This window comes from Chelonia mydas, chromosome 6 (assembly GCF_015237465.2).
Source record: "Chelonia mydas isolate rCheMyd1 chromosome 6, rCheMyd1.pri.v2, whole genome shotgun sequence".
In the NCBI taxonomy this organism is placed as follows: Eukaryota; Metazoa; Chordata; order Testudines; family Cheloniidae; genus Chelonia; species Chelonia mydas.
The window spans coordinates 10,752,385-10,778,901 of NC_051246.2; the positions used below are offsets into that span (position 1 = coordinate 10,752,385).

The window sequence follows — 26,517 nt, forward strand, 5'->3', positions numbered from 1 at the left end:
CACCAGCACTATTGAATTCAAAGCCTTTGGGAGGACAGCCCAGCCAGGCTCTCTCCTATTTGAGTCAAGTAGCAGTAGTAGGTTGTTATTCTCTCTTGACTACTGCCTATGCCCATCAGCCCTGAGCTCTGAAAGGAGTCACCCCTTTGCTGGTAGCAGCAGTGGGCTGTTATCCACTACGCAGGCCAGCCACTGGAGGGGAGTGTGGCACGTATCAGAGAATAGGTGCCAGCCCACAGGGAACAGCTGGCGACCCGTGACATGGGGCAGAGAGGATTCTTCAATCACTATTAGCTAGCGGGGTTTGTGCTTTGCTGCTTATGCAGCCCGCACTGGACACCCTGCCGGCTCCCTCACCTCCCACTCCAACAAGCCTCCAGCTGGGTCCCGACCCTCACCTCTTCCCCCACTACTGTCAGGCCCTGACGAAGATCGGGGCCCCCATTGTGCCAGACGCTGCACAGACCCCAGCTGAGATCGAGCCGTCATTGTGCCAGGTGCTGCACATGGAGCAAATGAGGAAAGCCGGTGGTCAGGGTGACTGATTTCAGCCAAGAGATATTACCACATTACACTGAAAAACAGACCCGGTCCAAAATGACTCTGGGAGCTTTAACCGGTTGAGAGGAAGGATTTGCATCTCTCACACCCACCCTGCAATCGGAGTGAGATGTCTCCCGTGGGGGATCCCCCAAACAGGGCACTCCACTGTGAAATCTCAGTGCCTCGGGGAAGAGCCATGCAGCTGCTCTGAACGCCCGTCTGTAGCACCCTGCGGGAGAGCTGGGCTGAGAGTGCTGGGTTCGATCCACAGGTGCTGGAACTAGCGGTGTGTGGGCTGACTTGAAGTGGTTTCCATTATATCCAGGGTTTACAGTTTGGTTCAATGGCTCTCAGCACCCCCCACTACACAAATTGTCCCGGGGTTCAATCCCCAGTCCTGGGTGGGGAGTGGGGTCTAGTGGATGAGAGCAGGGGATGGGTGCCCTGGCTCTGGGAGGGCTGTGCTGCGGAGTGCAGAGGGCTCTCTTCCTTGCCAACAGCTGGATTTTGTCCTGCCTTGGGGCTTGTGTTCCCTCTAGGACAAAAGCTATTTTTCTTGCCATCTGGATTTCACGTGGGCTGATGGTGAAATGGTGAGGAGGGGGTTTGTGAGGGGGGGAAAGTGTCTGATATTACCACTTAGATACAGAATCACACAGGTACCTGGGTTCATTTACTCCACTAGGGGGAGCAGGGATCCACACAGCCCTGAATCCCTCGAGCAGGGGGCAGCGCTGTGCACACGCACACACAAACACAACTGATTCCCTCCAGTAGAGGGCAGTGCTGCACACATATATGACAGATTCCCTCCAGCAGGGGGCAGTGCTATGCATGTGCACTCACACACACACAGCGCCCCAAATCCCCCAGCAGGGGGCAGTGCTGTGCACACACACACACACACACACACACACAATTGATTCCCTCCAGCAGGGGGCAGTGTTGCACATACATGACCGATTCCTTCCAGCAGGGGGCAGTGCTATGCTTGTGCGCACACACACGCACACACACAGCCCTGATTCCCTCCAGCAGGGGGCAGGGCTGTACACGCACCCGTGCACACCCACCCACACACTCTTACTTTACACCAGGGGTTCTCAAACTGGGGGTCAGGACCCCTCAGGGGGTCATGAGGTTATTACATGGGGGGGGTCATGAGCTGTCAGCCTCCAACCCTGACCCCGCTTTGCCTCCAGCATTTATAATGGTGTTAAATATGTAAAAAAGTGTTTTTAATTTATTGGGGGGGGTTGCACTCAGAGGCTTGCTGTGTGAAAGGGGTCACCAGTACAAAAGTTTGAGAACCACTGCTTTACACCCTTTATTAATAATGTCCCCAGCTCTCCTCTCCAGCAAATAAGTCCCCTCAGGGAGCTTGTTTAATCCACCCCCGCATTCCCTGGCAGCACATCCGAGTGGGGTCCAGTTGGTGTGTCCATGCTGTGGGGGAGTCCTGGGTGTCGGACATCATCAGACCTTTAACCCCAGGCATCCGATGCTGAAAGGCGGGTCTCTCTCCTCTCCAGCATGACCTCTGACCCCAGCCACCCCTAAGCCACATGGTTCATCTGCAGCTGCTCAGCCAGGTCCTGGGCAGGGCGATGGAGGGCCTGGTGCTGCAAGAGATTGGATCTCTGTGTGAACGCCTTCCCGCACTGGGGGCACTGGTAGGGCCGCTCCCCAGTGTGGATGCGCCGGTGCTGGGCGAGGTGGGAGCTCCAATTGAAGCCCTTCCCGCAGTCAGGGCAGCAGTGGGATTTCTGGCCCGTGTGCAGGGAGCGGTGCTGAGTCAGGTGCTTGCCGTGACGGAAGCTGCGCCCGCACTCGGGGCACGGATAGGGTCTCTCCGGCGTGTGGGTGCGCAGGTGCTGCAGCAGGTTGGAGCTGTCGCCGAAGCCCTTCCCGCAGTGGGTGCAGACAAAGGGGCGCTCGCCGGTGTGGGTGCGCCGGTGCTGCAGCAGGTTGGAGCGCTGGCTGAAGGCCTTGCCGCACTGGGCGCAGGGGAAGGGGCGCTCGCCGGTGTGGGTGCGCCGGTGCTGCGCCAGGTGGGCGTTGTGGCGGAAGCCGCGCCCACAGTCAGGGCAGCCGTAAGGTTTCTCCTCGGTGTGGGTGCGCCGGTGCTGCGCCAGGTTGGAGCTCTGGTAGAAGCTCTTCCCGCACTCCCCGCACTTGTAGGGCTTTTCGCCTGTGTGGATCCGCTGGTGCCGGATCAGGAGGGTGCTGCGGGCAAAGCTCTTCCCGCACTCGGGGCACTGGTAGGGCCGGCCCATCCCACCCTGACTCTGCCCCTGCTCGGGGGTCCCGCGTGGCTCTGCTCCCATAGGCCCTGCCTGCTGAGGATTCTCCTCCTCCATGCCGGCACCTGCTGGGAGAGAGAGAGAGAATCCAGGTGGGGCTCGTTCCCTGCGCTGGGGTGAAGGGGGGGGCAGCAAAGGGGTTTGTCGCTGAGCAGAAAACCTGATGGGCAGGACGTGAATCCCCCAAACCCTTCCCTGAGGGGAGAGCGGGGATGAGGCTGCCCCAACAGCCCAGCTGAGCCCCCAGAGAAAGGCTGGGGGAGGGAGGGCTCCTGCCGGGGGGGGGGGATCCGGGAGTGACACCTGCCCTGAGGACAGGGACCTGCCGGGGACGATACTGAGAGGAGACAGAACTGGGGGCTCCCGGGGCTTTGCTGGGATCCCAGCTGTTCCCTTCCCTCCCGGACGGGCTCCGAGCCGGGGTCGCTCATCCCTCACCTGGGCGGGCGCCTCTCGGGGTCTCCCTTTCCTCGGAGCCCGGGAGATCCGGGACCCTCGGCTCTTCCCCTGGCTCCATGCGGGGGATCCCGGCCCGGACGGGGAGTCCCGCTCTGGGGAAGGAAACAGGCGAGACGGGGCTCGGTGAAATGTCCCCCGAGGTCTCGGTCCGGGGAACCCGCCCTGGCTTTACCCCGGGCCCCGCTCCCTGCTGGGGGGACACGGGATCCGCGCTGGGGGTGACAGTCCCGGGGCCGCGGGGCCGGTCCCCCAGAAATCTCAGCGGGGAAGAGCCCTGAGCCGGAGCTGCCCCGGGGCCGCCAGAGCCCGCGAGCTCCTGATCCCCGCGGGGCAGCGCCGCAGCCAGCGAGCCCGGAGCCCGGTAACTCTCCTGCGGCGCGTCCCGCAGAGCTGCCTCTGCCCGTCCGCCGGGAGCCCCCCCGCCCCGCGGGACCCTCCGCCGGCCCCGCCGGGAGCCACCGGGGCGGGCACCCCGCGCCGCACCTGCCGCTCTGGGCAGGAACTAACGGGGTGGGAACGGGCTGGCGCTGGGAGCCTGTCCCACGCTTCGGTCTGTCCCCTTTGCAAGGGGCTCTGGGAAATGCAGTTTCCCTTTGCAATGCACCCTGGGCAGGGTCGGCCACTTGGGAGGTTTCTGGCCCACCTCCTCTTGCATATTCATGAGGGGGGTGGGGAGCTGTAACTGGCCCGGGTGGTCGCCTGGCAGGGACAGGGGGCGCCAGGAGGCAGAACTGAGAGCAAAGTGAATGTCCAAAGGGCAAAGCTGTGGCTCACGATCAGGGGCACTAGCTCTGATCCAGCCCCAGCCAGGGCAGGGGACTGGCTGGCTCTGGGAGGTGGGGAATGGGACGTGGGGCCTTTCCCCCTTTGGGGGTGCTGCCCCCTACTGGTTGGGGTCTGTTACACCCACTCATAATGCAACAGAGGCTCTTTTGTTGGGGTGTTTGAAGCATAACCAGGATGGGGAAGCCCCCTGCTAAACTGCAGCGGGAGGCAGACAACAAGGAGGGTGAGAAGTATTGCCAACCCCAGATCTTCAAAAATCAAGAGTCAGGCTCACCCAAAATCATGAGATGAGGTAAAAATAATAGATGTGGGGGTCTTTTTCTTTGCCTTCTGCTTTGTGAGTCTTTAGGCTGCACAGGGGTCGCATGTTGAAGCTTTCTCCACAGCCACGAGGGCTAGAAACATACTTTTTCTGTAAGAATGAAGGCTGAAATTATCACATCTCCACTTGACTCCAGGAGCTGGGGCTTTAAGGAAAAATAATTATCATGAGACTCATGAAAAATCGAGAGAGCCAGCAACACTGGGGGTGGGGATTCTGCCCTGCCCTGTCTGAGGTTTCTCTCTCTCCCCAGGAGACTGGGGAGGCAAACCAACATCCCCTAGGCTAGTCCCCTGTCTGTGGGACCAGAGATCCAGGCATCTCATGAGAAGTATGCAATAGCAGTATACATGTTGGATTAATATGCATTGACTATCTACATAATATAGATTCCTCCCCCCCATACACACACAATTTCTGTTTGGCTCTGCCCACCCGGCCACCGCCCCAAGGCCTCCCTGACTGTGGAGCACTGATCCCCCACAGCCACCCTGCGGCCCCAGAGATGTAGTTAAGAGTGGCTGCCTGCATTGGTCCACTATCCATTATGTCACCCAGTGCACTAGCATTGTCCAGGGTTGTAGGCCAGCTGGGAGAAACTCCAGGGAAGGGTCTCTATGGTGAGTTTTCCAAGCACCCTCCAGGAGTCTAATAACCATAGAGATACAGTTTTCTCTTCCAGCCTTGCCACAGAAATATGGCTAGTGACCACCTATGTAGTACCAATCTAGCCATGTCACTATCCATCTCTCTATGGTTATGGGTTGGGGAGCATTATGAACTAGGGCAGAGTTGGCACTGCGCATAAGCAGACTAAGCAATTGCTTAGGGCCCTGAGCAGCTCAAGGGGGACCCCTATTTTCTTGTTTTAGTATTGGGGGGAACCAAACATTTTTTACTTCGGGCACCCAGTGGGCTAGCACCTGCACTGATCTAGGTATTTTCAAGCTTTTTGATCCCAGGGACCGGCTTGCTGCCTTCCTAGACTGTGTCGGGGAGATCTCAGGGACCAGCACTGGTCCACAGACCGGTCATCGAGAAACACTGCTCAACAGTACAGTGCCCTGGAGGGTGTTACAATCGAGGAGCATTCTTGGGGAGTCTCTATTATTTGGTCTCCTGCAGAGGTTACACTCTGGGACGTCTTCCAAGCATCTCTATGGTTTAGAATCCTGAAGGAGTCTGGGAGGGCTGCTGAGGGTTGCTATGGTTTAGAGTCCTGAAAGGATTACACGGTGGGAGGATTCGCGAGTGTCTCTTTGATTTGGAGACCTGATGGCCTTACGCTTGGGTAGAGCTGCTAGGGGTCTCTATGGTTAAGAATCCTGGAGGAGGTTCCATTCTGGAATGTGGGAGGTCTCCCAGGAGTCTCTATGGTTTAGAATCCTGGAGGGGGTGTTACAGTCTGGGAGGTCTCCCTGAGGTCTCTATCAGTATAGTCTGGACCCCACCACAGAACTGGGAGCCTCCTGGCCCATCTGGGAGCCCAAGCAGCATCTGGGCTTCCATGCCGGCACAGCGACATGTCCAGGGCCATTCTGACCCCCAAGACGGGGTCCACAGTACAGATACGGGGGGAGGCAAATCACAGAGGAAGGGAGTTTATTTCCTACAGATACAACTTGATAACACAACAAGAGACCCCATCGGTCACAAAATCCAGCAGGGGAGCAGGATCCAGGCACCTGTTGGGAACAGAGGGTTTGGGCTGGGGCCAGACTGACTTCTGGGAAGCTCTGTCTGCTCCAGGCCAGGAGGGGATGTTCCCCAGGTGTCACTAGGCTCCTGAATGAACACTCCATGCGCTGCAAAGAGAGGAGCCAGGCGCTGGAGAGAAGGAGACAGGCTGCCCCCCATCTGGGTGTGTCCGTTTGTCCAGCCTCTCAGGGAGCAGCCTCTCTGGTACCCAGCAGTCTCACACGCCCCCCCCAGCTCCCGAACCCCCTGGCGCCTGTGAAAGGGGAAGGAGCAGAGAGCAGGGTCCAGAGGCAGCCAGATTCTGGAGAGTGAAGGGATGGTCTCCCCCGCCCAGGACGGGCACAGGCATTAGGGGACAGGATGGGCCTGCAAGAGTTAATGATCCCTGCTGAGTGGGGGGTTGGAGAGCAGGAGAGGCCCCCAAACTGGGGCACTTCTCCCCCAGCTCCAGCACAGATGGGATTCTCAGGGCACCAGGGAGAAACTTGAATCCTTCTTTCTCCAACGTTCCCCCAAAACCTCTTCTTCCGTGGAGTCCCCACCCTGACCCAAACCTCCCTCCCCACCCTCTTATTTGCCTCCTCCCCATCCCTCCACATGAATTCTAAATAACCCATCTGTCCCCACCCTCATTCCACTCCGATCCCCTTCAGATGAGCCTATGTATCATGCGGAGTTCCCAGCCAACACTCTTCAGCCCTAGATCCCAAAGCGCGTTCCCGAAGGTGGGTCAGCAGCACTGTCCCCTTTTCCCAGATGAGGCACTAAGGCAGAGACAGGGGAAAACACTCCCCCAAGAGCACAAAAGCAAACGTCAGAGCCAGGGGTAGCATCCAGGAGTCCGGTCTCCCACCTTGCTCTCACCACTAGACCTCACTCTCCTCCCAGAGCCAGGATGAGAACCCAGGAGTCCTGTCTCCCTGTCCCTCTTTCTCTCACCCCTGGACCCACTCCTCTTCCAGAGTCAGGGAAAGAACCCAAATATCCTGACTCCCAGCCCCCAGCTCTAACCACTAGACTCTACCCCCAGGGAACCCAGGAGTCTTGGTTATCAGCCCCCTCCCTGCTTTAAATCCCCTCCCCTCCCAGGGACACCCCCGTGGGGTTCCCGTGTCCCCTCCTGGTCAGCCAAGGTATTTCTGAATGTGTCCGAGCGGGCCAGCTGCCCCAGCCACGCCCCAGGCAGGGCCGGCGTCTTCGCGGTGCGTGCGCCGGTGCTGGCGCAGGTTGGAGCTGAGGCTGAAGGCCTTGCCGCACTGCCGGCAGGCGAAGGGCTTCTCGCCGGTGTGGGTGCGGTGGTGCTGCAGGAGGGCCGAGCTCTGGGCGAAGGCCTTGCCGCACTCGGTGCAGCGGTAGGGCCGGTGCCCGCGGTGGCTGCGCTGGTGCTGCATGAGGTTGGAGCTCTGGCTGAAGCGCTTGCCGCACTCGGGGCAGGGGTAGGGCCGCTCCCCCTTGTGGCTGCGCTGGTGCTTGACCAGGGTGGAGGAGACGCTGAAGCTCTTGCCGCACTCGGGGCAGCGGTAGGGCCGCTCGCCGGTGTGGGTGCGCCGGTGCTTGGCCAGGTCGGCGCTCTGGCTGAAGCCGCGCCCGCACTCCGCACAGGCGAAGGGCTTCTCGCCCGTGTGCACCCGCCGGTGGGTCACCAGGTGCGAGCTCTTCCCGAACACCTTCCCGCACACCCCGCAGGGGTGGGCCTTGGGGGCGGCCGGGGGGCGGTGGTGGCTCCGGCGGTGCTGCGAGAGGGCCGAGCTGAGGGGGAAGCAGCGCCCGCAGGCCCCGCAGCGGTAGGGCCGGCGCTCCGTGTGCTCCCGCACGTGCTGCACGAAGTCCAGGCTCAGGGCGAAGGCGCGCCCGCAGTCGGGGCACTTGTAGGGCGGCTCGCCCCGGTGGGTGCGGCGGTGCTGGCGCAGGTGGGAGCTCTCGGCGAAGGCCTTGCCGCACTCGCCGCATTTGTAGGGCCGCTCGCCCGTGTGGGTGCGCTGGTGCCGGATGAGGTGGGAGCTGAGCGTGAAGCTCTTCCCGCACTCGGTGCACTGGTAGGGCCGCTCCCCGGTGTGGATGCGCTGGTGCTGGCTGAGGTTGGAGCCGCGGCTGAAGCTCTTCCCACAGTCGGGGCATTTGTAGGGTCTCTCCCCGGTGTGGGTGCGCTGGTGGCGGGTCAGCAGCGAGCTCTGGCTGAAGGCCTTGCCGCACTCGCCGCACTTGTAGGGGCGCTCCCCCGTGTGGATGCGCTGGTGCCGGATGAGGTGGGAGCTCTGGTGGAAGCTCTTCCCGCACTCGGGGCACTTGTAGGGCTTCTCACCCATGTGGGTGCGCTGGTGCACCAGGATCTCCTGCAGGGGGCTCTCGCACACTGTCTCCCAGTCGGGCCGGCCCTCCCCCTGCTTGGGGCTCCCGTAAGAGTCCGTTCCTGCAGGCCCTTCCCGCTGGGGATTCTCCTCCGTCCTGGCACATGCTAGGAGACAGAGAATCCAGACAGGGCTCATTCCCGGGCCAAGGGAGACAGCGGCTGGCAAAGCAGAAAAGCTGATGGGCAGGAAGCTGAATTCCCCCCAACCCTTCGCAAGAAGGGAGAGGAGAGGCCACGTCTGCCCCAGCTGCCACAGGGGACCCACGACTGCTGCCCTGCCAACTCACAGTGGGATCGGCTCTGCTCTGCTCTTCCCTGCCCATACCACAGAGATGGGGCCTAGAACATATATCACCCTGCCCCAGCACCCCAGTAACTATAGAGATGGGGCCAGGAGGTCCTTACCCACCTGTAACCATAGTGATGGGGGTCTAGCCCCTTTCACATCTCCCCATCCCATCTCTATGGAAATAGAATTGTGGGGTGGGGCATTGCTCAGGGAGATGCTGCTGGGGAGATTTTAGGATCCTCAGTGGCCCTTGGGGTTCCCAAGCTGTCATGGGGGGAGCAGAAAGAGGCAGTGCTGAGCACTGGAGGACGCAAGGGGGGGCATCTGGCCCCACAGGGTGCAGGAGTTGGAGCCCAAGTCTCCCCGCCCCACTGCTGAGCACATGGCTGTGGATGGGGTCACACAGTAACAGGAATGGGGGAGTGGAAAACAGAACTGGAGGGGGGCTCCCAATGGCTTTGCTAGGAAACCAGCTTTTCCCTTCACTCCCAGTCTCTAAGCCGGTGTCATTCATTCCTCACCTGTGTAGGCACCTCTCGGGATCTCCCTTTCCTCAGAGCCCTGGAGATCCGGGACCCTGGGCTCTTCCCCTCGCTCCATGCGGGAGATCCCGGCCGGGTCGGGGAATCCTGGGGCAGGGGCAGGGCCAGGCATGATCCCAGTCATGTGGAGTGAGCTGCTGAATTCAAACACATTGTTAGGTTTCCCCTTCTCATTCAGGTGCCATCCACGGTTAGCACCCCACTTCCAGAGGGACCCTTAACCAAGAGCTTAATTAAGATGGTACCTAATCACGGCACCATCACTCAACACCCCCCAGCCCGATAGTAGGCATTGGGACAATTTACAGCCACAAGACGTTGCTTTATTCCCAGCTGATTCCACTTCCGCATGCCGCAGGCCCCACACAGAACACTCCACAGCTGCCCCAGGGCATTATCTGGCCCTAGAAAGCAGCTGTTGGTCTCAATGAGTTTTCCATGCTAAAGGTTTTAATTTAATCACTTCTGAATTGAGATAGGCTAGGCATCAAATAAGATGAAACCAGGGATCAGAAGAGACATGTATTAAGTGCCCAGAATGCACAATTAGCAGTAGAACCTCGGTTTTCACTACGGGAAAACCATGTTTCTAGATGTCACAGGTGCGCAGAAAATCTGGAGAACATGACCCAACATCTGCCTGAGTCTGCAGAGAGTCTGAACTGATCACGCTGAGGCCTGGTCCACACGACACAGCTAGGCTGATTAAGGCAGCTTACATCGGCCTGGCTCCGTAAGCGTCTACACTAAAATGTAGCTCCCCACTGCACCGACTTAATAACTCCACCTCCGCGAGAGGCGTAGTGCTTAAGTCGACGTAGTTCGGTCGACACAATGTCCTGCATTACTTACATCGACCGTTGCTGCCTTTAGGAAACCATCCCCCACTACCCCACACTGGTAGCTAATAAGGTCCTGGTGAGGACGTGCACCGCTGACACAAGGAGCGTAGTGTGGACGTGTAAAACCGATTCAACTACTGCAAGGGCTGTATTTAGGTCATAGCGTAGACTTGCCCTGAAAGGCATGAATTGCCTCCACTCTTCTCAATGGGGGCACGACTCTGAAACCTAATGATGACGTGTAAAACGTCAAAGTCGTTGAGCTGCCCCGTCCAGCTCATGCACTTATCTCAACCCATCCCCCTGGGTGCTCAAACCTTCAGCCAGCCCCGACCCCGCTACCCCCAACACACATGCCAATTCGAGGAGGCAGACACCATCAGCACAGCAATCCCTGGGGCCTGGAGAACCAGGAGGGCGGGGGAGAAGATCAAATACCCACACACACCCCCCACACCCCGGACTCCTGGGTTCCATTTCTGCACCATTCAGAACAGGCCTGGGGGAAGTTATTTAAACAAGGCTCCCGCACAATTTCCAGCTGGAATTAAGGGCCACATGCCCGGGGGGGCTGTGCGAGGGGGGGGCTTTGCAACCATCGCCGCTCTCTCTCCTCTGCTCCCAGGGACCCCCTTGGCCGGATCATCTGGGTTTAGCATCTTTCCCATCCGCAGCCCCACCCCGCCCCTGCCTCGGAGCTGGGGCCCCCGCTGGGCTCAGCTGCACAGACCCCCTCCCCGGGCTGCCCCGGAGCTGGCTGGGGGCGGGGGTGTCTCTCCGGTCCCAGCCCCGATCCCCTCCTCACCGCGGCCGCTTCCTCCGGGCAGCGATTTCCTGCCTCGGCGGCTGTTTCGCGCCCCCGCCCAGCCGGGGCGATCCCCTCCCGGGGCCGGGGCTGCAGGCGGAGACGCGGCCCCGAGGCACGGGTGGCAGCGGGTCTCTTTGTGTGCTCCCCTCCCAGCTGCCAGGCTCACACACACAACACAAGCCGGGGGGATTGCTGGGAACAGGAAGGTCCCTGCCTTATTCCGTCCCCTCCTTGCAATAGTTCCTCATCCCCTGTAGGAATCGCCCCATTGTGTGTGTTGGGGGGGGGGGGGGGGGTGCGAGCATGGCCCCGGACCCCCAGCGGAGACGACAGCCAGGGCATGTGGGGCATTAGCACGTGTCCTGAAACCCAGGGCTACTTGCACCACCAGCTCCTACGGGCCCAGCAGGATCAGTGGATCTGGGTCGGAGGGGGGTGAGGGCACAGGAGGAGGCCTCACAGTCAGTGCTGGCCCCAGATTGGTGCTAAGGGGTCACTGCACCCAGATCGGGGTGGGGGCTCAGTAGGGGGCGCTCTCCCCTTGCAGTCAGTGCTAGCCCCAAATGCGCCACTAGGGGGTGCTGTGTACTCCCTGCAGCAGCCCCTGGGGGCCGTGTGAGGCATTGCAGAAGTCTGGCCCCGGCCCTGTTAGAGGTGCTGAAACCTGGGTCAGTCCTGACCTGTTCATCCACAGCCCCAGGGGTTCATGGAACAGCAGAAACCAGCCCCAATGAGACCAGCTGGAGCCCAGGAGCAGAACTTCACTCACTCACCTTATGTTGCTCAAGGAGTCCCCAGCTCTAGGTCTAGTGGGTTAGATCCGGGGGGGGCTGGATTTGGGCCTCCTGGGTTCTTAGATGTCTGTACACTAATGCTAGAAGTATGGAGAACAAACAGGAAGAACTAAAAATATTAGTGAATAATCACACTTGGGCCATCCCTGACATCACAGTGACTTGGTGGGACAATTCACATGACTGGAATATTGGCATAGACGGGTCCAGCTTGTTCAGGAAGGACCGGCAGGGGAAAGAGGGAGGAGGTGTTGCCTTGAATATCCAAGATGCGTACGCTTACACTGAGATTGAGAGAGAAGGGAGGCAGACGGCTGAAAGTCTCTGAGAAAGGATGAAAGGAGTAAAAGATAAGGGTGACGTCATGGGAAGGGTCTACGAGAGACCACCACACCAGGAAGAAGAGGTAGAGGAGGCTTTTCTTAAGCAACTAACAAAATCATCCCAAGCCCAAGACTTGGGGCAAACGCCCCCTTAAAACGCTGCTTCTAAGATGACAGAAAAGAGCTCTTCCTTCGGCATAGTTAATCCACCTCCCCAAAAGGTGGGGGATAACTATGTCGACGGAAGCAGCTCTCCTGCTGCCATAGAGCTGTGTACACGGCAGGTTAGGTTGGTGTAACTTCGTCACTCAGACGTGTGGATTTTTCACACACCCCTGAGGGATGAAGTTATACCGATAGAAGTCTGTAGTACAGACTAGACCTTAGCGGTGATGGGGAACTTCACCTGCACAGACAGCTGTTGGGAAAATAATACAGAAGGACACAGATTTTCCAACCAGTTCTTGGAATGCATTGGAGACAACTCTTATTGCAGGAGGTGGAGAAAGCGACTAGGTGAGAGGCCGTCCTGGATTCTGACAAACAGGAAGGAACTGGTTGAGAATTTGAACGTGGAAGGCAGCTTGGGTCGACGTGATCATGAAAAGATGGAGTTCACGGTTCTAAGGAATGGTAGGAGGGAAAACAGCAGAATAAAAAAAAAAGGACTTCAAGAAGGCAGGCGTTAGCAAACTCAGAGAAATGGCAGGTCAGAGCCCATGAGAAGCAAGTCTAAGGGAAACAAGTGCAGGGGAACTGGCGTTTTTTTAAAGAGACATTATTAAGAGTAAACTATCCCCAGGCTCAGGAGAGAAGGAAGTACGGTAAGAGACCACCCTGACAACTCCAGATCTTCAAAGACCTGAAACTCAAAAGAGAATCATATAAAAAGTGGAAACTAGGTCAAATTACAAAGGATGAGACCATGTCGGGACAAAGTTACAAATGCCAAGGCACTAAACAAGATTCAATTAGCTAGGGGCATAAAGGGTAATAAGAAAACATTTTACAAATACATTAGAAACAAGAGGAAGACCAAGGACAGGGTAGGCTCATTACTCAATGAAGAGGGAAAGACAATGACAATAAAAAACACAGCAATGGCCAAAGTGTTAAATGCTCTTTTTGTTTCAGTTTTCACCAAACAGGTTAGCAGTGACTGGACATCTAACATAGTGAACATCAGTGTAAATGGGGTAGAATCTGAGGCTAAAATAGGGAAAGAACAAGTTAAGAATTAAGTTAGATGTCTTCAGGTCAGCAGGGCCTGATGAAGTAAGTCTAGAATACCTAAGGAACTGGCTGAAGAGATCTCAGCCATTAGTGATTATCTCTGAGAACTCAAAGAATGGGAGAGATACCTGAGGATGGGAAAAGGGCAAATACTGTATCTATCAAAAGAAAGAGGAATAAGGGCAACCCAGGGAATTATAGACCAGTCAGCTTAACTTCAGTACCCAGAAAGATAATGGAGCAAACACACACTCAATTTGTAAGCACCTAGAAAAAAAGGTAATAAGTAACAGTCAACATGAATTTTGTCAAGAACAAATTTTATCAAACCAACCTAATATCCTTCTTTGACAGGATAACAAGACTTGTGGATTGAGAGGGGAAAGCAGATGTCACATATCTCAACTTTAGTAAGGTTTTTGATACTGTCTCACATGAATTTCTTATAAGCAAACTAAGGAAATACAGCCTAGGTGAACCTACTATAAGGTGAATGCACATCTGGTTGGCAAACGGTACTCAGACTAGTTATCAGTGGTTCACAGTCATGCTGGAAAGGCATATCAAGCAGGGTCGCACAGGGATCAGTTCTGGGTCCGGTTCTGTTCAATATCTTCATAAATAATTTGGACAATGGCGTAGAGAGTATACTTATAAAGTTTGCAGATGACACCAAGAGGGGAGGGGTTGCAAGCACTTGAGGACAAGATTAGAATTAATAATGATCTTGACAAACTGTAGAAATAGTCAAATAAATAAGATGAAATTCAATATGACAAACGCAAAGTACTCCACTTAGGAAGGAACAATCAGTTGCACACGTACAAAATGGGAAATGACTGCCTTGGAAGGAGTACTGCGGAAAGGGATCCGGGGGTCATAGTGGATCACAAGCTAAATATGAGTCAAGAGTGTCACACTATTGCAAAAAAAGCAAACAACATTCTGGGATGTATTGGCAGGAGTGTTGTAAGCAAGACAGGAGAAGTAATTCTTCCGCTCTACTCCACACTGATTAGGCCTCAACTGGAGTACTGTGTCCAGTTCTGGTCACATTTCAGGATGGATGTAGACAAATTGGAGAGAGTCCAGAGGAGAGCAACAAAAATGATTAAAGGTCTAGAAAACAATTGAAAAAACTGAGTTTTTCTGGAGAAGATTGAAGGGAGCCATGATAACAGTCTTCAAGTATGTAAGAGGTTGTTACAAAGAGAAGGGTGACAAATTGTTCTCCTTATACACTAAGGCCAGGACAAGAGTAATGGGCTTACATTGCAGCAAGGGAGACTTAGGTTAGATATTAGGATAAACATCCTGCAGGGTAGTTAAATGCTGGAACAGGTTACCAAGGGAGGGTGTGGAATCTCCGTCACTGGAGGTTTTTAAGAACAGCCAGAATTGGACACACACCTGTCTGGAACAGTCTAGATAATACTTAAAGTGCCTCAGTGCACGGGACTGGACAAGCTATCAAAGTCCCTTCCAGTCCTACATTTTTATGATTCTATCCTCAACTCTGGGAGGGGAATGAGGTTGAGTCAGCTGGGAGGAGGTCAAGAGTCCCAGGTTCTATCCATGGCTCTGGGAGGGGAGTGGGGCCTTGTGGAGTTGGGTCAACTCCAGGGTTCTCTGCCCCAGTTTTGGGAGGGGAGCAGGGCCACATGAATGGAGCAGCACCATCCCAACGACAGGGTCTCCACCCCAGCCCCTCTCAGCCATCATGGCAGCAAGGTGGCTGATGGGATGCAGCATTCCCCTTAAATTTCACTGGGTGGATGAAGACTCTGGGGTCATGGGACAACCCTTCCATCTCAGCTCAGCAGCTCCCAACTCTCCAGTGCTGACAGGCTGGAAAAGGAGGCACCCCCCATTCCCACTCCCCTGGAGCATGGAAGCTGCAAGCTGCCACCTGGCAGTGCCCTGTCTGACCACATGCAAAAGTTTTGCCAATATTTTAAAAGGGTAAACAGGACGACCTGGATAATCATAGGCCTGTCAGCCCGTCCTCAATCCCACTGAAGGTAACAGATCAGCTGATGGGGGGACTCCATTAATAAAGGAAAGCAATGTAATTAATACCAAGCACCATGGTTTACGGACAACAGATCCAGGCAAATGTTGGTAACTTTGTTTGGATGAGATGACCAGCGTGACTGACAAAGTTGATATATTTAGACTTCTGTAAGGCCTTTGACTTGGTACCATGTGACAGACTGATTAAAAAACAGGGTCCTAGAACCTGGGCTCCACCCCGAGGCCAGGACTCTATGCTGCAATTAAACAGCCCACAGCCCGAGCCAGCTGGCACGGGCCAGCCACAGGGTTTTAATTGCAGTGTAGATGTACCGTAAAAGCCTCCTGTGTGACCCCCGTGTTTGTGGTCCTCCCCCGGTTCCCCTCCCTAAGCACCGATACAGACGCTCCCAGGCTGGAGGATCTGGCCCCAGTGGGACTCTCCAATTTTTATTTCCCACATAACCAAACATAGTATTTAAAAATAAAATAAAATCCAAATAGAATGAACAGTCCCCATCCCCGCCCCACACACAGTCAGCTGCTGCCCTGCGGCCCTTCACCCCCAAGGGCATCCTCTCGGCACAACAGGGCTCTCACCGGGGTTCAAATATCAGAGGGAGGAGACCAGCCCCAGGGGAGCAGACCCTGGCAGAACCCACAGAGTGAGCACAGAGCAGAGCCTGGGGGAGGATCCAGAGAGCTGTGAGGAGCAGATCCTCAGGGGATCGGGCATCATTTGGGTGGGATCCTCAGGGATGGGTCAAGGGAATCCTGGCAGCACCTGCTGAGCGGATTGCAGAGGGCAGGAGGGAGGGGACCGCCGCGTGGATCCTGGAGGGGGTGGATCTGTGGAACGTTGGGCTAGGGGATGGGAAGAGGGACTGCAGGCGCTCAGCTGATGTAAATTCGGTGGAAGTCGTTGGCGCCGAAGGCAGCATTGCACTTGGGGCACTTGCGCTGCCGGGTGTCGTAGCGCGTCTTGACGCAGTCAAAGCAGAAGACGTGGAAGCACTTGGTGAGCACCGCGTCCTTCTTGCGTGTGTTGCAGCAGGGACAGGTCAGCTTGGCCTAGGGGGGCAGGGAGGGCACAGACCCTGTTAGTGTGGGGGGCGGGCTTCCTTCCCCCCAACCCCAGAGCCTGAGCACAGGCCCTCCCCAAGCTTCGTGCCTCCCCGCACCCCCCGGCCCCTGTGCCAGGCTTCCCCCTCCTCCCGCAGCTGCCCCCTGCCCACCTTGTACTCTTTGATCTCCTCCTGCAGTATCTCGTCAGCGTCGGCGTACACCTCCACCTTCTTCTGCTTCTCCAGCTTGCGCCGCAGCCGGGAAATGTCCTCCTGGAGTGCAGGGAAGATCCAGTCAGCAAGAGGGCCTGGGCCCTCCCCTGCCTCTCCCCCCAGTATGCCCCACAAGCCCCCGCCCCCTACCTGGGCCCTCTTGAGGTTGAAGGACTCCTTCTCCTTGGCAGCGCGGTTCTCGGCCATGCAGGCCTGGATCTCCTTCAGCTTGCACTGCACGTGCTCCTGCTGCACCTTCAGGTCCTCGGCCAGCTGGGCCGCTTCCACCGCCTGCGGGAGGAGGGAATGTCAATCACTGCGAGCTTCCCCCTGAACAGTGCCTCCGGCGCTGTAATCTTCCCCTGTGGGAGTGCTCCCACGGGGGAACACCCCACAGCACTGCCAGCTTCCCCCCACAGGAGGGCCTCAGCCACAGAGCCCATCCCGATGCTGGTAGCTTCCCTCCAGCAGCATCACCAACAAACGTGGAGATATTGGTCATATTTTTATAACCAACATGTGTGACTCAGTTTCCCCACCCGCTGAGCGGAACTGGGCAGGTGACTCCTAGGGGAGAGAGGCATGAGGTCTGGCCAAGCATCTGGGATGAGATCGGGTACACTGGGATCCACACCTGTGAACAGGAACCCCAATGACAGACCAGGAAGCAGAGGGAGTCTTGAGTGGGAGAAGGCTGGGCTGAGGCAGCAGAAGCTTAGCCAAGAAATAAGGGTTCTCCCAGGAGACTGCCCTGTGGGTGCAAAAGAGCCGCTGCCGCCACCCCACTCCCCCACCCCCTTGCCCCCGGATCACCCTCATCAACCCCCCCGACCCAGGTCCCCAGCCCACAGCCCTGCCCCCCAACTCACCTTCCTCTTGTTGAGCTCGAGGGCCTGGCTACGCAGGGTCAGCTCCTTCTCCACCGTGCCCAGGTTCCCCTGCAGCACCCGCTCCTTCTCCTCCAGCTTCTGCACCACCAGCAGCTGGGCGTCCACCTGCAATGCAGCCCGGTCAGGAGAGCGCCGCCTGCCGACTCGCAGCCAGCCAGCTGCCCCCGCCCCCTGCCTGCCAGGGGAGAGCACCCCCTAATGAACCCCCACCCCAACCACACAGGCCCACCCTGCTGAACCCCCATGCTCCTCTGTGCAACTCAGTGCCCCCTAGTGCCGCACTGAGGCACACACTGCCTGCGTGAGGAGAGCGGTCCCTACTGAGCTAAGGTCGCTAACCCTCCCAGTTTTCCCAGAACTCTCCTGGAATCAGGCTCTATCTCCTGGAGGTTACTGAAGCCAAACAGGGAGATTTTAGGCGCTAAAAGTCCAGCGGCACAGTGGGGCTAAGGCAGGCTCCCTGCCTGCCCTGCGCCGCTCCTGGAAGCGGCCGGCACGTCCCTGCGGCCCCTGTGGGGAGGGAGCAGGGGGGTCTCTGCTCACTGCCCCAACCCCGAGCGCCAACTCTGCAGCTCCCATTGGCCAGGAACTGCGGCCAATGGGAGCTGCATGGGTAGAGCACAGAGCCCCCTGGTGGCCCCCCGCAGGGACATGCCGACCGCTTCCAGGAGTTGCAAGGGGCCAGGGCAGGCAGGGTGCCTGCCTTAGCCCCACTGCGCCGCCCATTGGGAGCTGCCTGAGATAAGCGCCGCCCTGCTGTAGCCTGCACCCCCTCCAGCACCCCAACCCCCTGCCCCACCCCTGAACCCCTTCCCGGAGCCAGCACCCCACACCCTCACATCCCTGCCCCAGCCCTAAGCCCCCTCCCAGAGCCAGCACCCCACACCCCCTCCCGCATCCCAACCCCCTGCCCCAGCCCTGAGCCCCGTCGCGGAGCCAGCACCCCACATGCCCTCCCATACTCCAACCCCGTGTCTCAGCCCTGAGCCCTCTCTGAGAGCCAGCACCCCACACACCCTCCTGCACCCCAACCCCCTGCCCCAGCCCTGAGCCCCCTCCGGCACCCAAACTCCCTCCTGCACCCAAGCCCCTGTCCCAGCCCTCTCCTGCATCCAAACTCCCTCCCAGAGTCTACACCCCTCACCTCGTCCCGCACCCCAACCCCCTGCCCCAGCCCTGAGCCCCCTCCCACACCCAAACTCCCTCCCAGAGTCCGCACTCCCTCCTCCATCCCAAGCCCCTGCCCCAGCCCTGAGCCCCTTACAAAACCCAAAGTCCCTCCCAGAGCTTGCACCCGCATCCCCTCCTGTACCTCAACCCCCTGCCCCAGACTCAGCCCGGAGTCCCCTCCCACACTGCAAACCCCTCAGCCCCAGCCCAGAGACGGCACTCCCTCCCGCACACTAACCCCCTGCCCCAGCCCAGTGAAAATGAGTGAGAGTGGGAGAAGAGCGAGCGACAGAGGGAGGGGGGATGGAGTGAGGAGGGTGGGGCCTCGGAGAAGGGGCAGGGCAAGGGTGTTTGGGTTTGTGTGATTACACAGTTGGCAACCGTACTACTGAGCCCCCGTCCCGCTCCCTGCAGCACCCCCTACCTGTGACTTGAGAGCCAGCACCTGATCTGCCAGCTCGTCCTTCTCCTCGCGCAGCAGCTTGTGGATCTGGTTGGACTTGATCCGCTCTGACATCAGCTTGAAGTTGGCATCGTCCTTCTCACGCAGCTGCTGCATGAGGCGCATGTTCTGCTCCTGCATGTCCTCGAAGGCCTGGCCCGTCACATCCATCTCCGACAGCAGGGCCTCCTCCTCCTGAAGCCCGAGGCCATGAGGTCAGGGGGGCCTGGATGCCCTCCCCTGCTAAGTCCTTTCTGCCAGATTGCCCAGCCCCACCCTCAGAGCCCCCCAGTCCTGCCAGATCTCCCCTCCCCACCCCATTCAGGGGAACCTCCCACCACTAACCACCCCCACCCCATCCGCCCTCCACTCCCCCACCCCAGTACCTGCTTGGTAGCAGCCAGTTTCTTCTGCAGGTGCTCAATCTGCTCCTCTGCCAGCTTGATCTTGCGCAGGGCATCCTCATCGGCCATCTTCTTGCTCTCCTTCTTCTCCTTCTCCTCCAGCTCCCGCACCCGCCCTCGCAGCTCCTCCACCTGCATGGGGCAGAAATGGCATCACAACCCCATAGCTCTCCCCGACAGCTCTTCCACCTGCAGGAGGCAGAGAGATGGGGGCACAGCCCCATAACCACCCCCCTAGCTCCTCCACCTGCAGGGGGCAGAGATATGGTGTGTCAGCCCCATAACCATTCCCGCAGCTCCTCCGCCTGCAGGGGCAGAAAGACGGCGGTCACTGTCTCATATCTGCCCATACAGAGAGTGAGGCAAACCCTACCCCTCAATCTGCATTCTACCCATAGACCCACCCTCCAGACCCCCCCACCCCACAAGGGTCTCACTCACCTCGGCCTTCGTCTTCTTCTCGGCGGCCATGAGCTGCACCTTGTCCCGCTGCTCCTTGGGGGCTGATTTATACATGTCCAGCAGCAGCTTCATCTCCTTCTGGCTCTCCTGGGCCTTCCTGGGGGGGAGAGGAATCAAGGCCCTGCACACCACAGCCAGCCTGGGACCCCCCTACGAGCTCCTTCCCCCCACCCCCTTCCCCCGGACGCCTGGGTTTTCTCACTTGAGCTCAATGCGCAGCTGCTTGAGCAGGTCTGAGTCCTTCTTCTTGGGGTCATCGCTGCTCTTCTGGCGGTCGCGCTCACGAGCCGAGCCATCCCTGTCACGGTCTCGCGAGCGCTCCCGGTCCCCCCCACGGCCCCCCTTGGGGCGCTCTGGTGGCTCCTTGATGCGAGGAGGGGGGGGCGGCTGGGGAGCCGGTGGGAGTGGCTCCTCCTCCTCCTTCTTCACACCCCCTTCAGGCAGGGGCACTGCTTCCTCCTTCTTAACCACAGCCACCACTGCCTCCTTCGGCTCCTTCTTCACCTCTACGGAAGGTGTGCCCCCCTCTTCCTCCTTCACCGCCACAGCTGGGACCACGCCCACCGGCTCCTCCGGCCCAGGTGCGGGGGGCAGCACAGCTGAGCCGCAGGGGAAGCCACTTGACTGCATTCGGATCTGGGAGAGAGAGAGTCGGAGTGAGACACCTGGGCTGCAGATTCCCTAAACCCCACACCTCCCCAACCCATCCCTCCCCGACCCCCCTAAGCTGATCCCCAAACCCCGCATCCCCCCCACAGATCCCTCCCTGGCCCCCCAAGGGGATCCTTAATCAAGCCTCTCCCCTAGAACAGATCCTTCCCTGCCCCAAATGGATCTCCAATTGCAGCCCCACACTTCAAGTGGATCTGTCTCTGCCGCTCAGAGCAGATCCCTAAATGCCGCCTGTCCCTCCCCAAATGGATCCCTCCCTCCCTCCCTGCCCTTGCTCCAGTCAAGCCCTCCCCTCCCGCAGAGTGGATCACTGAGCGCACCCCTCCCCAGCGGATCTCTCACCTTGTTGATCTCAGCCTGCACCTCACGCAGCTTGCGCTTGTATCGCTGCACGTCTCCTTTCAGCTGATGGTTGTGGTTCTGGAGGCTGCTAATCAGGTGGCGCATCTCCCTGTTAATGGGACCTGGGGGGGAAGGGCAGGGTTACACAGGGGGAAGAGGAACCTGCTGTCTCAGGACAGGGGGAAGCACTTGAGAAATGGGGGGCATCTGCCATGGGGGGTAGGTGGCTGGTGGCAGGGCACCAGTGAGGGAAGCTTCCAGCAGGCAGAGACAGAGCTTCCTTATGAGGGGCCTGCCCACCCCACTGGGCTACACTGCGTGGGGGAGGCACGCACTCCACACAGGGCTGTACCACAAAGTTACACACAGGGCCGGGCGATACACCATGCCGGCCTGTACCACGGGGCCGGGCATGGGGGAGGGGGACGTGTCTCTTTCTCACCCGCTTGCTCATTGGCGGCCAGGTTCTGCTCGAACTCGATGCGCAGCATCTCGTATTCCTTGCGCACCTGGGCCAGCGTGTCCTCCAGCTGGATCACCTCCGTGCGCAGCTTCTTCTGCAGGTTCAGCTCGTCGCTCTGCAATGGGGCGGGCGGAGGGTGAGAGACGGGGGAGGAATCACTCTCCCCCAACCCCAGTTGGCTTCCCTGCAGGCAGCATGGTAAGCACTCCTCCACCCCTGGCCAGAGTGGTACATCCCAATACAATGAGTCACTGCACCACAAATGGTACCCTCCAACACAGCACAGGCTCTCCAAAACAATAACCACCCTCTGCATAAAAGGCGTGGCACATTCCCCTCACAGGTCCTGCCCCTCCCAAGAGGCCCCGCCCCCACTGTGACTCCTCCCCCCAGCCTCACCTCCATGTGCTCAATGTGGCGCAGGTGGCTGTTCTTGGTGGTGAGCAGCAGGGCGCGCGCCTCGTCCAGCTGGGTCTTCACCTGCAGGCTCTCGTTGTAGAGCAGCGAGAACTGGGACTGCAGCACCTTGTAGTCCAGGGTCTCCTTCACCGCCTCCTCGGGCAGCGACCGCAGCGCCACCTGCGGGCACGGGGAGTCACTGCCACAGACACCGCCCTCCACCCCCAGTCAGCCTCCCCACATCTCCCCCCAGGCCTGGCATCAGGGGGCACCACCCTCCACCCCTCCCGGCCAGGCCCCACCGCCCAGCCTGCCGCCATCCACCCCTCCCGGCCAGGCCCCACCGCCCAGCCTGCCGCCATCCACCCCTCCCGGCCAGGTCCCACCGCCGAACCTGGCTCCAGGGGGCACCGCCCTCCACCTCGTTACCTTGAGCTTCTCATTGGTCCTGACAGCCTGTTGCAGCTCCTGCTGCAGCTTCTCCAGCTCGGCCATGCGGCTGTTGGCCAGCTCCTGGTTCTCCTCCAGCTCCGCGTTCAGCATCTCAAACTGCCGAGACAGCCTCTGTCATCGGAGCCCTATCTCCCACCCGCCTCGAGACCCCCACCCAGCGGCCACCTCAACACATGCCATGAGACCCCACACTCCCAGCCCCGCTCCTTCCTGCACCAGGACCCCACCTCACCCAGCATGAAGATGCTCCCTAACCTCAGGGCCAGACTCCCCCACCCCTCCCTACACCAGGACTCCCTCATCCCAGTGCCAGAGACCCCCGCCCCTCTCTGCACTGGGACTCCACCCACTGAGACCCTCACCTCCCCTGCCCAAGTGCCAGAGATCCCTGCCCCTCCCATGTCCCCAACTCCCCCTGCCCCCTCACCTTCTGCATACTGAGCGTGATCTGCCCGCCCTGGAAGCCCCCGGAACTGCCTGACACGTAGTAACCAGAGTTCAGCTGCAAAAGGCCAGAAAGAGAGTCAGCCACCCCCTCGCCGATCAGGCCTCCCAAGTGCTCTGAGGAATGGGCAAATGTGGCAGCGAGCCCCAGATATGGGGGATGAGGGGGAGAGGGACCCAGATACAAGCGGCAGAGAAACTATGGCTCCAGCTGCAATGGGGCCAGATGGGAGCAGTGAGACACAGAAAGGGGCCTGGGGGGATGAGGAGAGGGAAGCCTTGGACATGGGGGCAGGTCACCTGCTCCAGCGCCTCAGCTAGGTGTTTGTTGAGCTTCTGCTCACGCTTGCGCAGCTTCTCGATGTCCCACTGCAGATCCTCCACCGTCGTTTCCATCTCCAGCACCTTGGTCTCAGACGATGTCACCTTGTCCTGCAGTTCTGTGTACTGCACCAGGAAGAGACACGGATGTGCGGGGCTGGATCCAGTCCAGGCCAGACAACCCCTGACCCTGCGGTCAGAGCCAGTGCCCCCAGAGGGGAAAGGTCCTGCGACTCATTCCCTACCCCTGTGCCAGCCAGCCCCTCTGCCCTGAGAACCGGCTCATACCTCCAGCGAGATCTTGTGGTGTTTCTCCTGCAGCTGCATCGCCAAGTCCTGCAGCCGCTGATTCTCTCTCATCAGCTCTTTGTTCAAGGACTTCAGCGCCTCATCCAGCTGGTCCAAGTCAGCTGAAAAGGAGTCACACTTCTGAGAATCCAGGAGTCCTGACTCCCAGCGCCCCAACTCTAACCCCCTAGATCTCACTCCACTCCCACGGCCAGGATGGAACCCTGGCATTCGGCTCACCCCGGGCATGGATCTTCTGGCACAGCTCCTCCGTGCGCCGGTGGATCTTGTTGGAGACTTCGACCACACGGGACACGGCGGCCTTGGAGAACTCCATGCGTTCCTGCAGCTGCAGTTCGATCTCCTCGCTGCTGCTGCTGGCCAGGGTGGCCAGGAATGACAGGGCTGGCTCATTCAGCAGGAGCCCCCCGGCCTTCCAGGGGGTAGACGGGGCTGCAACAGGTAGAGCTGTTTCTGCGGGGGTGGGGAGGACAGAGAAGGGTTTAGCACAGGGGTGAGCAAACTTTTTGGCCCAAGGGCTACATCTGGGTGGGGAAACTGCATGCAGGGCCGAGTGTAGGGCTGGGGCAGGGGTGCGGGAGGAAGTGCAAGAGGGGGTGCGGTGTGTAGGAAGGGGCTCAGGGCAAGGGGTTGGGGTGCAGGAGGGGTGTGGAGTATGGGAGGGGCCTCAGGGCAGGGGGTTGGGGTGCAGAATGGGTGTGGGGTGCAGAATGGGTGCGGCAGGGGGCTCAGGGCAGGGGGTTGGGGTGTGGGGTACAGGAGGGGTTCAGGGTGCGGGCTCCAGCCGGCACCACTTACCTGGAGCAGCTCCAGGGTGGCAGCGGTGCGTACTGGGGCGAGGGCAGGCTCCCTGCCTGCCCTGGCACCTCGCTGCTCCCGGAAGCAGCCATTACCACGTCCCTGTGGCCCCGCGGGCTGTAGTTTGCCCACCCCTGGTTTAGCGCTATGTTGAGATCACTGTGAGGGGAGAGCACTCCCTGCTGAATGCCCCCCACCCCGCTGAACCCCCTGCCCTAGTGCAGCACCACCCCGACCCAGCGCAGCGCCCCCTGCAGCCTGGTACCTCTCCCATGCTCACCTGTCCTATCTGGGCCCTCGGTACTAGGGCTGGCTGTGTTCTCAGGGTCCGGTCCTGTTGGCTCTGGCCTGGGTTCCTCTGCAGAGGGGACAGCAGGGGCTGCGGGGGGTGGGGGCTCACAGTCCCCATCATAGCCTCTCAGCAGGACCTGCACATTTTCATCCAGCTGCAGGGAGATGGAGATGGGGGTGGGGATGTCAGCCCAGCTCAGGTTTGGGAGAGGATATAACACCTGCGCCCCCCTCCACTAGCTGGGGGAGACGTACACCCAGGAGGAAGGTCTCTGGGAGGAACAGAGGAAGACTGTGGTAACAGAGCTAAGAACCCAGAGGTCCTGGCTTGCAGTCCCCAATCACTCAACGCCACTAGAGTACAGCAGACCGAGGTCTCACTGTAGGCAGCCTGTTGTGGTCACTGGGAGATATGCTGAGGGTCCAGAGGGGCAGCTCTCCAACTGCAGATGACAATAAGCAACGAGGCAGGGTGGGGGATGCGTGGCAGGGGTATGGTGGTGGTGATGAGGCATTGTGACAGGGTAGTGCAATGCACGGCCAGAAGGTTGTGGCCGGGAGGGGAGGAGGGGTGGGTGTGGAATGCTCAGTCGGGGGAGGCGGCAGGAGAGATCGTGGGGAGAGGGCCATGGCCGGGGGAGGGACATGGGTCTCACCTGGCTCCAGTAACGGTTGACAATGAGCAGGGTAGCATCGTCTGTGGCCTGGCGCTTCTCCAGCTTCTCGATGCGCTCACGCAGCTCGTCCTCAAAGGCCTGGCGCTGCTCCAGCCGCTCCGCCAGCTTCTTGTTCTTGAACTGCAGCACCTTCAGGTCCATCTCCTCCTGGGTGGATCAACAGGGGGTGGGGGGGAGTCAGCAGTGGCTCCCTGCCACCCCCACCATCACCGCAGCTGCTTCCTCCCCCACTTCTTAATCCCCTACCCTGCCCTCCCCAAATTACACCCAGTGTCCCCACGCCCCCATCCCACCTGCCTAATCAGGGTTCCCAAATCCCTTCCACGCTCCCAGTTTCTCTTGACCTCCCCAAATGCCCTCCATCCACCAACCCCCCTTGCCCCTAACAGTCCTTAGCCCAAGCACTGACCGTGGAGGAGATGCCCCCCAGGCGGATGGGTTCGATCAAGGTGGTGGTCGTCTTCTCCTCCCGGTTGGCTTTCTTCTCAGGGGGCCCTGAGCCCCCATCCCCAGCCGCCCGCTTGCTCCCCGGCCCCGACATGACGCCGCTGGCCGGGGGCTCTGGAAGCAGCAGCTGGGGGCGGGGGATCAACCTCACCTGGAGGGGAAAACAGAGAGGGGTCAGAAACCTCCCTACCCTCATCATCTCTGCCCCCCCCACACCTCCTGGACTCTTACCCAACCCCCCTCATCTCCCTTTGCTATCCCCAAACCCCTCACCTCCCCAACCCCATGGCACCCCTTAAATCCCCCAACCCACCCAACCCCTCACCCCCTTGCCACCCGCAGCCCCTCCCCCCACCGCTCACCCCCTTGCCACCCCTCCCCCCACCTCTCACCCCCAACCCCTACCGCTCACCCCCTTGCCACCCTCCCCTCCCTCACCCCCTCCCCCACCTCTCACCCCCTTGCCACCCCTCCCCCTCCCTCACCCCCACCGCTCACCCCCTTGCCACCCCTCCCCATCCTTCCCCCCAACCCCCACTGCTCACCCCCTTGCCACCTCTCAACCCAACCCTCACTGCTCCCCCCTTGCCACCCCTCGCCCCCTTGCCACCCCTCCCACTCCCTCACCCCAGCCCCCACCGCTCCCCCCCCTTTGCCTCCCTCCCCCCGTTGCCAGCCCTCCCACCCCGCTCACCTGCCTCGCGCTCCCACTCCCAGCGGCTTCCCGTGCCAGGCCCACCCCCAGCCGCACCACTGCGCACGCGCTGACCTGACACTCCCAACACCCGCCCCCCTACCTCGCGTTGCACATGCGCGGGACGAGTTTTTTTTTCCCCTTCTTCTCCCATTGGATGAGAGCGAGGGTGGGGCGGGGTTAGTCGACGAGAGTCCCTGCCGAAGATTGGCTGATGTTAGAGACAGGCTGGGGATTGGCTGAGAGGTGAAAGAGGC

The 26,517-nt window shown here is 59.4% G+C and overlaps 3 protein-coding genes across 6 annotated transcripts in view; all 3 read right to left on the reverse strand.

The window, feature by feature from the left end:
• LOC119566362 (zinc finger and SCAN domain-containing protein 2) overlaps positions 1-26,517 on the reverse strand; it is a 558,782-nt gene that overhangs the window by 327,012 nt on the left and 205,253 nt on the right. The gene's annotated exons all lie outside the window — the stretch shown is intronic.
• LOC102936081 (zinc finger protein 345) lies at positions 1,846-11,202 on the reverse strand. The gene is made up of 4 exons (XM_043549247.1): positions 10,940-11,202; positions 9,272-9,426; positions 7,318-8,566; positions 1,846-2,742 (listed from the first exon to the last, which is right to left on the reverse strand). Exons 2-4 carry the CDS (start codon positions 9,414-9,416, stop codon positions 2,100-2,102), a joined length of 2,037 nt encoding a protein of 678 aa, XP_043405182.1. The 5' UTR covers positions 9,417-9,426; positions 10,940-11,202; the 3' UTR covers positions 1,846-2,099.
• RNF40 (ring finger protein 40) lies at positions 15,722-26,379 on the reverse strand. 3 transcript variants are annotated; one of them, XM_037899050.1, is made up of 20 exons: positions 26,261-26,378; positions 25,529-25,717; positions 25,099-25,266; positions 24,432-24,597; positions 23,573-23,806; positions 23,333-23,454; positions 23,024-23,170; positions 22,707-22,781; positions 22,256-22,375; positions 21,827-22,006; positions 21,407-21,542; positions 20,965-21,086; positions 20,153-20,586; positions 19,930-20,047; positions 19,471-19,620; positions 19,067-19,279; positions 17,452-17,577; positions 16,733-16,873; positions 16,541-16,642; positions 15,722-16,376 (listed from the first exon to the last, which is right to left on the reverse strand). In XM_037899050.1, the coding sequence occupies exons 2-20, from the start codon at positions 25,658-25,660 to the stop codon at positions 16,200-16,202; spliced, it is 3,063 nt and encodes a 1,020-aa protein (XP_037754978.1). In that variant the 5' UTR covers positions 25,661-25,717; positions 26,261-26,378; the 3' UTR covers positions 15,722-16,199. The 3 variants fall into 3 exon arrangements, with proteins under 3 accessions (XP_037754978.1, XP_037754976.1, XP_043405113.1); XM_037899048.2 differs by having other exon boundaries at positions 26,265-26,327; XM_043549178.1 differs by having other exon boundaries at positions 16,541-16,873; positions 26,261-26,379.